Here is a 17,922-nt window from a genome sequence, read left to right on the forward strand (position 1 = left end):
TATTACCATTTTATTGATTTCATTTGAGAATAATGCAGGGCGACGCTACGTTTTTGAAAGTGGGAGGGGGTGTCAAAATCGTCTGTCAAGCAAAAAGAAAAGAGAAGCAACAACAAAAAGGTCTTCATATTTTTGAGGTATGATTTTCCGCCGACAAGCAAAAACAGAACGAAAACAACAACAAAAAGTTTTCATATTTTTGCTGCCACTTCCTCCCATTTTATATTTCATACAAAAAGTGGGGGATGCAAACATTCGATCCCTGTAAAGTGGGAGGGGGGGGGGGTTGCGCCGGTATGGACTTATAATGGGCTTATAATCGTGATTGTACTGTGATGATGACTATCGCCGATCATCCCCCTCGCCTCCCCCCCCCCCCCCCCCACTCCTCGGTAGGGATTTACGCCGTTGTTAGCAGTGATCGATATTGACATAAAATGTCGTTGACAAAATCTTCATTTTGAAGCTTTTTGTGGGCTAATCCATTTGATAAGTAGAAAATTAAAAGATATGACATACACTTGGATATTAATTTGGTCACAGTGATGTTAAGGGTATCAATATCATAAATTAATCGACACAAATCAACATGCATTCACATTGCATAGGTGACGACGTGCACTGGTGAACCCCTGTGCTGATGATAGCATGTAGCATTCTACAATACTAAAGTCATTACTAGACAATATTAGAGCTTACAATTTCCTCTGACCCATCCAGTCGATACTACCCTTCACAAATTGGACATTCCTTGGCAATGTCTTAATTTCATGAAACTAGTGGGCCGCACATTGTTGTCAATTAGTTCACATGCACTTCACGGGGTAATAGACAGCCATCTGCCAATCTGCTGCCAGTGCTACTATCTCCTTTTGTTTTGTGGCAAATGATTATTCGACTCACAATTTGAGATATATCGAAAAGTAAACCCTTGGCTCTAGTATTAGTAATTACTAATTGTAATATTAGAGCAACAGTCACACTTGACCGAAAGATCGGTCTGCATCTGGTCGTCAGGGATATGTTCCGCGGAGACTGCGTCTGGCTTCACGGATCCGGATGAGAGCGATATAAGGTCAGAAAAAAAAATAAAAGACTCCTGCGGACAGACGGATCTTTCTTTCTACAGTCACACAAGTATACTCGACGAAAATGTACATACCTCCATGTATTATGCACACATCCATCAGTTGCATTGATTTACTCTACCCTGCCCTGCCTGGCCCTGTCTGTAGCCCTGTATTTATTGAATCGGTCTATTCTGTATTATTATACTGTCACCGCATGCACTGACGAGTTGGCGACTTTACACTCTATCCTATTTTCATCTAGCAAAACACAGGGTTGCGGTTCTACGAACCTGGTAAATTGTCAAATAAAAATCGAAAGTAGATTCCACTACTCACTTCCACTACTATGCCCAGTTGTTTCAGCACCTTGTGGATGGAGGGCTGGGCCTGGCGGATATCTTTCCGTGAAGAATTATGCCAGCGAGCAAAGGCAGCTCAGAGAGAGAAAATGAACTGCATTGTAAATATTCGGCACGTAAAATTGCAGGTTTCTCCTTCTACGTGACTTATCACCTGATCGAACGCCTCAATGCTTGGAGTGATCACATGATACGATTAGTGCTGCTCACTGATCATCTAAAGTATGAACTTTTGATCCCAGCCAATCTTCGTCAGAGGCAAAATGACAAACATAAAAGGTAAGCAGACTGAAAACATCATAACATGCACTATTTGGGAGTGGCTAGGGACGCAGAACAGAGAAAACAAAAGGGTAGGTTAGATTGGGTGTCAATTAATAAAAAGCAAAAGGGAGCCAATCAAGGAAATTTAAGGGAAGACTAGCTTCGAGCATAATGGAGGGGTAAGCAAACAGAGGAAGCGGTAATATGGCCAGTGATGATCCAAAAGCTCATGGATTGCCAGTTTCTGAAGGATAAAGATGATTGAGAAGGGAACATCAAACAAGATCAGAAACACAATTAGGATAAGGAAGCAATGGCGGATCTAGGGGGATTTAGGGGTCTAAACCCCCACCCCTTGGAGTGTTTTGGGTTTTTTTATCATTGTCAGCCGCCTTTGTGAGAGAAATGGCAGCAGAAAATGAGAAGATCTTCTTTTTCTGCTTGTCAGCCGATCTCGTGAGAGAAGTAGCAGCAACATATGTGAAGACCTTTTTTGTGTTTTGTTTTTTCTCTTTGCTTGTCATGACCCTTTAGGTCATTTGGGACGCCACCGGGAACATAGACCAACCATCCCCTTCGGTCCACCTTCATAAACTTAGTGCACATGGAGCACATGACGCTAATATTGTCCCTGCTAATCAATTACAGTGCCCTTCCGTTGTAACGAACACGGTTTTAACGAAATTCCCGGTTACAACGAAATAAAAATTCAGGCCGAAAAACATATCCTCCCTAATTTTTTCTTAATTTGTTCGGTTGTAACGAAATTTCGATATAACGATTTAACTGACTACGATATATCGCCAGAGTCCACTGCACTATTGTTTCTTGTACCCCTTTTTTTTTTTCAATTGCAATATTTATATTTGCAAATGTTTCACCAAAGTGTGTACTTGATCGTTGAATTTAAACTTTCAATATTCAATAATTTATTTATTTCCATCATCAAAAAGAAAAGAAAAGAAAAAGTTGACATAATCCAAAGTGATACATTTTTTTTTCCATTTCTCTTCACTCGTCTGATAAAGGATTTTTTTTTAATACAATATAAAGAATATACACGAATGATGTAAAAAAGAAACAATGCACTTTGCCATGGCAACAAAAATAGTAAATAATCACAATGATGGAAAACAGTGTTCCACTAAAAAAGCCAAGCTTGTAAGACGTGGAACACTGGAACAAAACAACGACAGCACCAATTTGTTACACCAATAAAACATATTCATTTTAAATTCTTCTATATACTATTGTACATTTTACTCATTGATATATGATGCTGATACTATGAACAATACTTACTAGGATTTTAGAATGCAAACGTATAAACTATGTAACATATCACATTTGTGGCACAGACACTATGGGGCCAGGTATGCCAGGAAAATTGAACGGAAAGGAAGATATGCAATCGGCCACACACAAAAAAAAAAAAACAACGACGACAACAAAAACAACAACACAAAACACAGAAATAACAGAACTTGAGGAAATGCACTCAGACAGATACTAGACAACGAAGAACGAGGAAAAAGGAGCAAGGAAGAATAGAGAAGGAAAAGGAGAGGGAAAAGGAGAGGGATGGAAAAGGTCTGTGGACACACTAGAAAATCTCAAGGAAAAGTGAAACATGACGGGTTTTTTCATTAAACAGAATTAACTGGTATATTTAGAAAACAAATATTTTTTGAGTTTATACTTAAATGTAATTAACTTCACAGATTCTTTTAGATCATTATCTAAGCTATTCCAAAATCTGGGTCCGGTATAAACAAATGTATTTTGAGTGTGTACAGTTCTCACTAAAGGAAGATGAAATTCTTTAGATTGTCTCGTGGGATAATTATGTACGTGGCTGTTACAGTGAAATAAAGAATAAAATATTTTGGGTAGATGGTTGCAGTTGTAATTAAACATAAATTGACCAAGTTGAAACAAATACAACTCTTTTATTTTCAAAAGTTTATGTTCAAGAAACAGCTTGTCAGTATGTGCTCGGATATGAGGGTTAAAAACAATTCTGAACGCCATCTTATGCAGAAGAAAAAGTTTACCTAGCAATGTCGAATATGTATTCCCCCAAGCAAGAATTCCGTAATTCAAGTACGGCAATACCAAACTTGAATAAAGCGTAATCAAAGCCGAAGAAGGAAGATAATATTTCAATCTATTCATTATGCCTATGTTACGTGCAATTACATTACAAATATTGTTTATGTGACACTTCTATGATAACTTATTATCAACACAAACACCTAAGAATTTAATAGACGAAACCTCTTCTAGGGGAGTAGTGTCAAATATAACATTACCTGGTAATCTATCTAAAGAATTACTGAAAAACATATACTTTGTCTTCTCAATATTTAGTGACAATTTATTTGCATATATCCATTGTGAGACATTCTTCAATTCATAATTCACTGTACTAATTAAAGTATTAGGGTCAGGGTGGGAATAAAAAAGATTGGAATCATCCGCGAATAATATGAAAGACAGTTTATCTGAAGATCTTTAAAAATCATTAATGTAAACTATAAATAACAGTGGGCCTAACAAACTTCCTTGCGGAACACCACATCGTATTTTCTTCATAGAAGAATCAAAACTGTTCACATGTACATATTGAAATCTGTCAGATAAATAACTCGTAAACCATTGCAAGGCTTTTCCGCGAATACCATAATGGGATAACTTAGAGAGAAGTTTACCGTGATTAATCGTATCAAAAGCCTTGGAAAAGTCCAGGAAGATGCCTATTGTATGCGAAAATGTATCAAGTGCATGTGTAATCTTTTCCACAAAGGTAAGTAAAGCGTGGGTCGTGTTGTGATTTTCTCTGAATCCAAATTGAAAATTCGTAAATATATTACTCATATTAAAAAAATTTACAGTTCGGATATATACTATTCTTTCCAAAATTTTAGAAATTAAAACTTATTCCAAAAATACTAACAGCTCCCTTATGAGGTGGGGGGGGGGGGGGGAAACACCCTCCCCATCCCACTCCTATATACACACGCACACTCCCTATCGGTCCACCTCCATAAACTTAGTACATGTATAGGGACTACACGTACCGCGAAAGACGCGCACCGGAATCAAGAGGTGACAGATATCAGTCACTCATCGCAAAGCGCAGGGTGTTTCGCCGGTGAAGTGGTCCCACCTGACAACCAACTGGACCCCATGGAAGACCAGCTTAGCGTAGCTGAATATGGGCTATCCAGCCATCTTCTCAGATGGACATGAACAAACCAACCAACAAACAAACAAACCTTCGGAACAGGGAATCTACGAAACAGCGAACCTTCAAAATAACCAGTTGTAACTGATTTGACCATTAACATTCCCTGAATATTCCCTGAAAATTCATTTTGTATAACATTTTTGGTTGAAGACAATGCAGTTAAAATCCATTGACATAACCATGATGAGTGAAGTTATCGGAGCTACACATCTTTCTTATGTGAAAACAACCTACATTTTCTTTTGTTTGATTTTAAAACAGAAATGTCACTTTGAATATTTTGTGTGCCATTGTACACTGAGGGTAATTTTAGACTCATCTCTTCATCTGCACTTGGTATATCGATGATTGTAACAAGGTACAGCTGTAGTTGATTGATGAAAATTAATACATATAAAAGTTTATAGAATTTCACAACTCCCTTTACAATTTTAATGAAACCCAACTGTGGTGTTTAATGGATTTTATCAAAATCACTGTGAACAAGGACCTGAGCTTCACTCAAAATTTCCCATTAACTTGTACAAAACGTTGACAATTCACTTATTTTCAAACAATAAATATCTAAAGAAAACGTGGTAATATATTTCTGATCAAATTATCCATTTACAAATATTCTAACAATAACTCATGTATTCATATTTTCTCTATGTTTCAGTTCAGTTGAAAGATAGTCAAATTTGCCAAATAATCAACAAAAACTGAATTTACCATGATGATTTAAAATGGGAGAAGTGTCAGGAAATGACATTATTGCCTCATTTGTGATTATTAACAATACTGTAATGTAACTCATGTTTCTGCGAAAATTTTATACCACTTAAAATTCAATGTGTCCCCTCACAAAATTTCTCCTAAACGTTGAAAGAGTCGATGTCCCTGCACATAATGTACAGTCTTCAGAGCGAAAAATAATGCTTCAAAAGACATCACGCAATTGAATATGAAGTCAGATGCAATGTATTAAGTGATGATTTATTTCACTGGCACATACTGGCAAGCTATAATAATTTTATGCAAAGGTATGAAAGATTTCATATTCAAGCTCATTCCACGAGGTTTAAAGGGATGGTACAATATTGGTGGAGATGAAAATTGGGCTTCTAACTTTTTGCGAGATACCAAGAAAACACTTATGATATACTACAAAGCATACCATTTTAAGAGGAATTCACAGTTTATTTGATGAAAATCGGGTTTGGAATGACTAAAACATCCAAAAACAAAGTACAACAAAGCGATCGTAATAAAGTGTGGGTCCCACACTTTATTAGAATCGCTCTTTTTTGGATATCTCAGCCATTTCAAAACCAATTTTCATCAAATAAACGTTATTCCTCATAGAATTACATGCTCTTTCATATTTCATAAGAGGTTTCTCATTATCTCACCAAAAAATATTAGAAACCTGAAATTAGGTGTCAACCAAAAGTATACGATCCCTTTAAACTTCTTTCGTTTGTTTGGTGTCGTACTTTGCAAGAGAATCGATATAAGCGTTGAACAATGTCTGATTAATTTCAGAAATGTACTACACAATACAGGACAACAATAAAAAAATCTACAAACAAACACAAAGGCACACAGACGCATAGGTTCAAGTAAGTGTGACATTCCATCTTAGTCAGAATTACTGCGAAGAAAGATTTTATTTTTGGTACTAGTGATCGTTACTTTTCTTCTTTGTCTGCCATCAGAAAAACACAAACACTTCCCTACGTCTGTACGGAGAAGTTACAGAGAGTGCTGCCTTTCCATAATCATTAGCCAGTCTGCTTCAAAAACAGTTTTCTGCTACACTGTTTGCAGTAATTCCTATTGGTTTGTTGCAGTCATTTTTGTAGGTACCTATATATTACATTGATAATAATGGTCATTCATTGGTCATCAATGTCGACATCCAACCAAATCATCCAACTTTCTCGTTAGATTTTAATTTGTTATTACTATTTCTCCTTTAAAAAAAAAAAAAAAAACTGTCTATCTTGTGAGCCTTTTCAAGAAGGTTTACACCTTACAGGAACATCCGCATTGCGAGTTCAATCTCTATAACATAGGAGATGAGTTTATCAAATCAAAAAAGAAATCAAATTTGTTTATACAATCCTAAATTGAAAGACAAATGTAAACGATACCATACTAAAAAAAAAAATGTTTACTGATGATCACAGCATAATACCAATAAGTAATAACCACTGTCATCGCTACCAATGTTGCTTACGGCATTCCCTGAATTGAACAATAATTATTTTGATTAGTATCATTGTAAGTGACTCAGTTGTACAGCTGAACTTACACACATATAACGAAAACTCTCATTCAATTTTGTCCAATGCGTTAGAAAAAAAAGTACTACTTTTCTTTCAACTACACCTACAATGTTGAAGAATCGTAATTATTCTGTAAAATACATCTTTCTTTGCTAACAATTTCCCCTTGAATACAAATTACGACCCAACCAGTAATACAAAGCATTAAAAGTAAGCGCTAATCGTGTTTGTACAATAAAAAACATGTATGGGTTGAAATAATTGAAAAAAAAAGAAGCCATCATGCATGCCATACAAAGTCTTGCATACAATTCAATTCAGTTACGGACGACGAGATGGAGCCTGTTTTTGAACCACCAGTTTGGACCCCAATCTTCAGCCTCATCGCTGTCTTCTTCGGCTATCATCTCAATCTTACATGTCTTTCCTGTTAAAACAAACAATTCATTTCAAGTTTATTTCTACAAGTTCAGTTAAAAACATACACAGAGACAATCAATCAAAATATACATATACAAACCAAAATTATTTCAGGTATAAGTACATAGTCATAATTAAAAAGTGTGTGATTTAGATTGACATAATGATAATTTGAGTAATGGTGGTGGAAATCAGCAGTAAGCCATTGGCCTTTCGAGGCTGATCCTATTTAAAAAAAAAAAAAAGTTTACTATGTTAAAGAAGCTGTACGTCATTATAGATCGCATTAAAAAAACACACACACAGATTTGCAATGAATAACAACAAGGACAAGAACATCCAAAAGAAAGGGACCCAGACATACTAAAAACAACTATAAGGGAGTGAGACAAATGGGCAAAATTATAATTTATAGTTAATGGTACAATGTATAATTAAGAAGCAATTTGTTGGTATCACTTGCCTCGTAATTTCTTTTCATTGGAAAGCGTGATGTTGATATTTTCTGTTTTTACTGAAGAGAAATTATTGAAGTCTTTGCCTAGACAATCATACTGACTCTCAATCAAGACGTAAGTGTTATTTTAGTCTTTATAGATTTATAGAGACAGCAATGGCACCTGATCTGTTAACATCGTTCACAGATCCAAGCTTGCATAATGTTTTATACAAACTCAGGATATATACATGTATATATATATATATATATATATATATATATATACATATAGGCACGTAATCGTGGTAATGATAGTTCGTGCACGGGCGTTATAACGGTAAGTGTTATAAATTTTGAGGTTTAAATAGTGTGTAATGATAAACAGTGGTACAAAAAATCTAAAATTTTAATAGACTCGTTCTATGATTACTTTTTTTTTCATAAACAACTCACATTATTAGATTTATGGTCTGAGAGATACGTAAACACAAGATATTCAATGACGATATTTCACTGAAACACACCATTACGTTGACCTTTTGTTGACTTTACCTATATGATAGCTAGGCACTTGATTTATGGTTTGGATCTGAAAGAGTCCAATACGTGTTCACTCATTAGGCTTATACAATCTACATTATTGAAACTCAGAATGAGCTTTATAATTATGTTTCCACGGTCTTATAATGATTTGTTTGGCATTCAGTTTGTGCATTTCCTTTACTATCGCCGTACACCGATCGTGTGCATCGAAGGGTTACAATCGACACAATATTGACACATAGTGCTACACGTGAATTTGCCAGTGGTTTCTCACCATACATCCTCTCAAAGTCTACCATCTCCACGGGACGGCAAGGAAACTCCTCCTCCGTATCGTGACCATGCCCATGTCCCTGGTTGTCATGGTGACCGTGTCCATGATCATCATGACCTGCTGAGCCTCCTTCCGCATCTGTAATGACAAAGGGCAGACGAAGGATATCATATTCATTGCACTAGAAGATGTTATCTTCGTAATATACAGTGCTCTCTCAAATTCATCACAGAATTCGAGATTTGGTTTTCTCATGTGAAAAAAAAAGAAGAAAACGCACGTTTTGAAAACCACATGTGAATTGAGGAAATTGTGTATGCCTTCATGGGCACCTGAAAATCAGCACATGACGGTAGCAAATAATCCTTCAAAATGCGATGATATAAATGTATATAATGTGCAGGCAGCCATTCATATAATACATTTTTGAAGCAAATGGTTGATGGCATTAATGACATATAAACTGCTGACACGTTACAAATTACGTGTATCTATTTAAAGTGAACTTTTCTGAATGACGAATATGATTTGTACGATACTCTTGGCTGTATAAAGGTTTTCCCCCACCTTCTGTCTCTCCAAAGGTGAAAGTTTCTGCCAGAATTCTACCCCCAGGAGATAGAAGAGACAAGAGCACTTCTCCATATCTGGAATAACACAGAAACAAACATGGCAGATATCCTTATAAAGACAAACACAACTTTGTAGAGTCTTCCCATATTGGGACAACAAAGACTTTAATCTACTACAATAGAGACATACAAGTATATTACAACAGTAAATCAATTTCTTAATTTCTTTCCCTATTAGTCTTCCTCTTCTACCGACATTTTGGAACGAAATTCCAGCTGCAGGAGCTGTGATAACATTATGCATCTCTCCTCTTTTTGGACCAGAAAATCTAAAATGGAATCATAAAAAAGAGATTGTCCGCTTTTGTTTTACTGTTGCATAAGAGCGGAAGTCTCTGGTCATCTCTATGAAGATATTCTTCTATCTTATCATGATAATTTGGAAAACGGGAACGAATTTGTATTCGACAAAGTAAAGCAATGTTAAAAGCAAAGTATACTGCAGTTGCAGCTAGAACAGCACAATGACTACGTTCATATAGCAAAGGAAAATCCATTGGACAATGTGCTATCATTTCGGCATCATCATTTAGCAAGATAGCTGTGTCTTCCAAGGTAAGTGTTTTAAGTTAAATATTTCCAAGGCAGCATGATTGAATGTCGTGTTAAATGTATATCACTTGTTTGACGTTATCACCCTTCAACCTGCTTACTATACTGACTACTGAGGGCTACAAGGAGTATTATAGTCAGAAATGACATGACAAGAAACCTACCTGACTCTTTCCTGTGGAGGTATGTCAGTCATTGCCCCAGATTCCCACATCCCATCAACCTTTCCTATTAGATTCCTGCACGTAATGATTAGACAGAAACATGTGAATATTTATACATAATATGTAATACATACACGCAAGTACGAAAATGCACTCTGTAACCACTCCCGCTCGCACTCGCACTCTCTTTTTTTCTTTTCACGTACTTTTCCTCCTTTTTCTCGTCTTTTTTTTTTTTTTTACTTATTTGCTTAAAGCCTATACATTTTACTTTTCAGGCCCACCATTGAAATCAATTAAGCAACTGCTTGCAGTCCCCCGCGTTTGGCAATGCCTATTTCTAAGAGATTAGTGAGCAATGTTATTAATATTATACCTTTAAGGCATACATAATATAATGGCCTATTATTTTTGTTGAATTGTAACACTGTATTATTTATGGTACCTTCTATTCAGGTTCCTTATTCCGAAACATACATATTTCCTATACCTAGATGTTAGATAATCTGACAATGAAATAGGATATGCTATTCCGAAGGTTTACTAATCTGAAAATGAAATAAGGTTCCTTGATTCGGAAAAAAAAAAGAATATGCGTACAAGTGAACCTCTGGAATTACGAACCGTATTTCGTTTTTGGATTAATGAACCTTCGCAGTAATGGACCTTTTATTTATTTTTTTTCATTTTAGGATGAACGGACCTTTGGACTAACGAGCCTTCGGAATAATGAACATTCGGATTAACAAACTGTAACTGTTTTCAGATATGTATCCAATGTATGTCATGTTATGTATGATTATATTTTGTCTTTGAAAGTACAGAGATAAAATTAAGAAAGAAGAAAACAAAGCAAATAAAAATCAAACAAGACAGAAAAAAGAGAGATATGTATTAAAAAACATGCATATTTTTATAATGCATATCGATATTCATTATTCAAAGTTTGTATATCTATCATAGCACATCGGTGATATCACAGTGCCACAAACGGTTCCTGGACAATAAATCATGCTTGAAGAATAAGTCATTAGCGTGGGCTTCATTTAAAAAAGCTGTCTGGGTCAATGTAATACATGAAGTTTTCTATTCTCCTGGGATAGCAAAGGTACAAAAACAGTAAAGCGAGAAAATGTAACTGATTTCAAGCGTTTAACATGCATTTTGGTAACAATTAAGAATCTAGTGTAACAGAGTGAGCCATTGATAAACAGTAGGCTTAACTTTGATGCTTACTTATGAAATGGATATCGTTTCCGATTTCACAAACGTATTTAGAGTGTAGGCCTATAAGGAACTAGCTGTGCTTCGATATAACACTGAAATTTAGAAATTTAGGCCTCATCTTCTTACACTGCAGAAATTAGCCGTCTTGATTCTTAGTTTAAGTAAACGCTAGAAAAGTTTTCGTGACTCGGATATCAGGCCTGACGGTACAATTTTCCGTCTAAACGTGATGTTACTTGAAACACTGAAAACTTGGGAAGCACGTTAACATACTGACAAGAAATGTACAACTCACGTGTCCAGATCAAAAATGTTGCACTTGTACAGGGTCAGTTTGCCATCGTCACTCTAGAGTCAAAACAGAAGAGGAATTCACGTCAAAATTCAACAATCTGTTTGCTAGTCAATTCTTCGTAGCGAGAGTTAGGCTTTACATGAACAAGATTTTCCAGCCTCCTCGAAGCTAATTTTCGAAGCTATCATTTTTTTTTCTCGTCTACCAGGTTACCTTAGTTTCTCCTAATGTAAACATGACTGTTTTCAGTCTCTCTCTCTCTCTCTCTGTATATAATGTATGTAAATATATATATATATATCTTTCTGTTTCCCAACATATCCCATTTAACCATTCTAAATGCTGAGATTGAGAAAACAAAAAAGAAAACTGATGACAAAACCCTTCCACAAGAATTACTAACATGAGAAAATGTATAGTTAAACTATAAAATAATTACTTGAAATATGAGGCAAATAACTGGACTAGGAACCACTGTAAAGACTCATGGCAAGTATACACATGCACTAATACTACATAATACTCAGGAGTCAATACGTGCGGACAGATATTTAAAGTGAAAGGAAGAAAAAAAGAAAAGATCTATCTTAAACTTTAGCAGCAAATCACTCGATCAGACTAACAAAACTAGACAACTGACTGTCTAACACACACGTTGGCATCATTAAAGTCATTTTTATTTGAATTTCACCTTGTAGCATTTTCCACCAGGAATGGAAGGAACGCTGCTCTCCGTGTATTTGATTCCATGCCTTTCCAGAAACATTGTGAGAGCCTTGTCTACCAGCTCCACACCAATCACCACGTGACCTTGCTCCAGTAACCTAGAAGTTTCGACAAAACACGCATTTTTGTGAATGGAGGTATATTGGTGGACATTGCATTGAGTAAATCGAGGACAAAATATACCGGTATCCTCCTGAGAGGTATATCATAGTTACAATATATATATATATATATATATATATATATATATATATATATATATATATATAATATAATATATATTAATTTTCCATAGGAAAAAATACTTGCAGTAATATAGTATATCATTTTCACACCACATATCTTTTATTGGTTTACACCCACACCATGCCCCCCAAAAAATCAGAACAGACAGAAAAGTGACAAACAACAACAGCAACAAAACATCAGAATGGCTTTAGGACGTAACGATGCTTTTTGTTGAACAACTTAGTCTTTGGAGACCATTCCATTCATTTGAATGGGAATGCAAAGAAAAGAGAGAAACGTTCAGGTCGCGTCATTACTATTTGGACAATCTATGCATGGAGCAAAGTTCATCTATTCACGAAATCAGTGAACAACAGCGAGATGACGCAGGTGTAGCACTGTCTGTGGCTTATTAGGGCATTTCGTTGGCTAGCAGTAGGCCTATATACACAGTGCATTTGGGGAAAACATGAAAATCAATCTACAAAGTTTGATTTTCGATATGCATATAGAGCGAGAATAAAGAAGCGAGAGGGGATGTTTAAAGAGTGAGCTGGCGTATGGGTGTAGCTTGTAGACATACACTCTTTAGCAAAGTTTACATCCCACGGACGGAGCTGGAAAAGTATGAAGACTTCAAAGAACATTCAATGGATCATGTAGAGAACATGACTGGCGGTCTGAAAGGGACGAATAACTTTTGAGGAATATATATACACGATATCATTACCAGTGTAGGTCCCTAGCAGCTCCACACATGGGGACAAAGATGCGAAGATTAGACTTTCCATCAGTCAACTTGCCGATATGTTCCTTTAACCATCTGCGGATGAGATTGATTCATATATAGACAAGATTTACGAAAGTTACGTGTTTTCACTGTTTGATTATCGATTGTAATCTTGGGTTTTATTTTATGACTCTATCTGAATGATTGTAATAGATTAAGGTATAGTTTATATTACTCTATTAAGACATGACTGACAGCTGACTGAGAAAATGATTATAAATTAATTTTAAATTATAGTCACAGTGTTATAGTAAATAAGCTGAAGCTTATGATTTCGCGCGAATATCCGAAGAAAATATAATTTTGAAGCTGGATTGCAGACATTGTTCATGTCAAATATTTCAAAACATTACCCAGATTTAGCTCAAATCCGAAATACTTTTTCATGTTCACTACCTTTGAAAATGCTTAATGTTGCAAAAAGGTGACATTTAGTTTAAAGAGTCATACCGCAATTTATACGGACTTACTTGCTGACATCTCTGTTTGCGTTCTTACAGTCTCCCTCGTACCACGCATCCTGCCACTGTTTTTCAACTGCATTGCGCCCTCCTACGATATGTTCTTCGTGATCATGTTCGTGTTCTCCACTCTGCGCCATTTTGTCTTTTGACCCAGTCTCTACGAGACAGATATGTCATTATCAGAATGTAATATATACAATCGTAAATTCTTTCTTTCGCAGAGGAGACACATGTACATGAGCATGTCGTTGTCGTTGATCAATAAGGGAAAGGCGAAAAATAAATCGTCGGTAATGACAGCATATAAAGTGAATATAAAGAAGAATATACTAGTAGGTAAATTATATGTAGACATACATGAACCCCTTTACGTGATGCATTTTGTTAAGTTACACTTCTTTGTTTATAGAGGAACACCACTAGTGATAAAAGCTCTATTGGTCAGAAAATACCTTTCTGATATGTATGCTAAACTTTCAGGGGAAAACGATTCAATGAACTCTGTGCATGCATCCTCTAGTGTATAGCGTAGACCCTACACAAATGATAAATTCTTCCATCAATTTTCAGAGGAGGAAACACGAGTCTATAAATTTTTACTAAAAGTTCAAGGTTTTACTGACTGTCGGAGCGTCTTGCATGGACAAATAAGAATGTCTTTATGCTACATGAGCCGGGAAAAGTGTATTATTATCATTATTATCATTATTACTATTATCATCATCATTATAGTGTGTACGTGTGTGTGTGGGGGGGGGGGGAGGGACAGGGAAGGCTCGTCCGGTTCGGTTAGGTCAGGGATCAATCCTTCCCACATCCCCTTACCCCTTTCCATTTCGACGGGCAGAGCCTTCTAAAGTCAATTTTGGCTTTAAAATTATTTTTATCGTTTTGTTTTGTTCTAGCGTGTAGCCTAGGTCGGGGGGGGGGGGGGGTGGGTGTAACCTCTTACCCCTCTCCTCATCCCGACCCCGGTGGTAGCAAGGTACAATCTTTACGCGTGCAATTCCTTTTACCAGGTATTTCTGCTTCCCTGGTATAACCACAGGGGATTTTTTTTTTTTTTCAAGGGAACCCTATAGCTTCTCCACCTTTGACCTTAATTCGAAGCACTAAGTATTGCTCTTCTGCTGGAGGACACAATGTGACAATCGAGTCGGTTCGCGCATCAGAATTCAGTATCAAAAACTTATAACCATCATTACTTAGCATGCAGAACATTATTCTAGCACTTTAAGCATCTACCTAGTCTTTGAACTTGGCAACGAATCTGCGCATTTCCTGTCATTATTTTTGAACGTACTGAAATATATTATTGTATACAATTATATGTACCAGTGAAATACAATGTAAGTTATCAAGCTTTAATCTTTTAACTACACTCTCAATTAGAGCGCAGTATATAAATGATTTGATATGTACACACACAGTATTACTCATCGCAATCATCAGAGCTACACGGACAGTCTAATCATTCACAGTCACACACACAATCTTTGAAAAGACATGGCAACGCAATGCCCATTGACTTTGTATATGCACACTCCGCTCATACCTACCACAGCCTTCTAGTCAAGTCCACTACACGAGGTTGTGATGGTTGGGTTGTGCTGTGCACGGTACGTTCACTGATCTGTTCGGTGCTATAAATATGGACATCCATCACATGAACACACAAAAGCAGATTATAACAAGTGCATAATGAAATCGTGCTTGGGCACACACAGCACACAAATAAGGGACGTATTTCCCGCGCTTGTAAGAGTGCACACTACAAATATTTACAGTTTCAAGTTCGATCAAGCACGGCTGCGCTTTTACGAATGGTGATCCTGATGACCAATCCGGGTGACCAATATCACAGATCATACATGCAAATAATGTTACTGTACACTAGTATACATTCTTCACAATCGCCTCACACATTATTGTTATAATGCATAAGTATGCGGAAGCGGTTTGTTAAGTTTTTACTGTATAAATGTTGCAAGTAAACGATCAAAATTAATATTTTATGATTCTTAAATGCTCTATGTAGGGAAATTTTGAATGTATCATAAAACTGATTGACCTTGCTTATATGCTTGCTACATGAGTGCTATTACGAAACGCATAGTAATGTTTGAATTATAAAATATACCATATGCTAGTACTATTTGTGTCATAATTATATCAGGGGCAGATCTATAGCTCTTTGCTAAGGGGGGGGGGGAGGGGTGACCTAAAGACGATGGATCATGACAAGCAAAAAGGAAAGAGAAAAAAAGTCTTCACATTTTTTGTTGCCACTTCTCTCCTAAATCCACTGACAAGCAAAAAAAACAAACAAAACAAAACAAAACAACAAAAAACATAAGGGAGGTTTTAACAATTAACCCTAAAACCCAAATGAAAACAAAGAACAACAAAGAAAAGAAAGAACGGGGGGGGGGGGAGGGGGTTATACCTCCTAACCCCCTCCTGTAGACCTGCCACTGTGTGTATTTTTGTTGAATATATATATATATATATATATATATATATATATATATATATATATATATATATAGTTCTTTTGTAATTGTACCTCAGATTAACTTTGATTCAAAACTTGTAATCAACGAAGCAGAATTATTGCCCTGCATGGATTTGGGTTCAAAATAACCCTTGGTTTTCAAGTTTGCCTGTTAGGATTTTCAAGACTTCTCATGTCTGAAATCACTCCTAAAAGTTTTTCAAAACAAAATCACTTGATTGGAAATATTCCATTGTTGTCATCATTCCCTCACATTTGCTGCATTTTTACTGTTTTACTATTTTCTAGTCCTTGTAGGCCTACTACATGTATTTGTGTTTCGAGATTGTTTTGTGTATATTCCCCTGTTATGTTTTATAATATGTACATGCATACATAGGTATGTTTTTTGCACTCTAAGTGATGTGAAATAAATTAAATTGAACTTTGAGTTTCTTCTGTTTTTTGATTGGCTAGTTATGTTAAAGGTGGTCACGTGGGTAGATCCTTCCTTTAAAACATACTGAAACCAAAATTTGCATTCAAGGTATAGATATGACAACTATAAATATTATGATATGATTTATTCAGGTTTTCATCTATGCCAAGGACACAAACCATTGAGTTTGAAAAAAAAAATTGTGGTGTGATGTCTAAGGTATGAATTTGAAAAAAATAATAATAAAAATACCAATGAACAAATCTGGTGTCAGTCATCAGAAATGTGGTTACCAATAAATCTTTGAATTGCAAGATATATACTTGATATATCATGATATATTTTCATATACACACTCACAATAACAATGTCTTCAACAAGACTCTAAGATGAGTGCTCCTGCCCCCTCCCCCCCCCCCTCCCCCCAACATCCAGCTTCTACTGTGTTTGTAACCATGTCGGTTTGGATACCTTACACAGACAGCATGTCTGAACTTGCTAGTCTATATTGTTTGAGAACACAAATTGGTACATGGAAAGTGAAATGCACCATACTGAAAAAAAAAAAATATATATATATATATATGAAGAGTTTGTTTGCAAAAACCGATAAGTCCATTTTTGAAGAATTTGAAGTACGGTCGCTGTCATAAAGTACAAAATAATACCTTTAAAGTGATATATTGGTCACTACATATAAAGGTAAATTTTTGAAGTTATGGTCAAAAGAAGTAAAAATTTTCTTATTATTCTCTTTATTTTTCTTGACCTTTAATCGCAAATATCTCCATTTGGCAAATATGGACTTATCGGTTTTTGCAAACAAACTCTTCATATAGACTTCAAAACCATAGTATATGTTTTGGAAGATTTACTCCAGAAATATTACATTGTATATGATTCTGTACATGCATGTGAGGTTGTTCCTTGACCACTTATTCTGTTTCATCATTCTCTGTTTTTGTAACAGGTATAGATATAAATTACTGGTATACTGGTTGTTGAATATAATATCTGTTCAA

At 35.8% G+C, this 17,922-nt stretch overlaps 1 protein-coding gene across 1 annotated transcript; it reads right to left on the bottom strand.

Moving 5' to 3' along the window:
• Positions 1-6,545: 6,545 nt before the first annotated feature.
• LOC140227020 (probable thiopurine S-methyltransferase) lies at positions 6,546-14,119 on the bottom strand. Its single transcript, XM_072307453.1, has 8 exons — positions 13,974-14,119; positions 13,444-13,536; positions 12,451-12,583; positions 11,760-11,812; positions 10,238-10,312; positions 9,457-9,536; positions 8,890-9,027; positions 6,546-7,640 (listed from the first exon to the last, which is right to left on the bottom strand). Exons 1-8 carry the CDS (start codon positions 14,102-14,104, stop codon positions 7,531-7,533), a joined length of 813 nt encoding a protein of 270 aa, XP_072163554.1. The 5' UTR covers positions 14,105-14,119; the 3' UTR covers positions 6,546-7,530.
• Between the last annotated feature and the right edge of the window lie 3,803 nt (positions 14,120-17,922).

The sequence above is a fragment of the Diadema setosum genome, chromosome 4, assembly GCF_964275005.1.
Source record: "Diadema setosum chromosome 4, eeDiaSeto1, whole genome shotgun sequence".
NCBI lineage: Eukaryota > Metazoa > Echinodermata > Echinoidea > Diadematoida > Diadematidae > Diadema > Diadema setosum.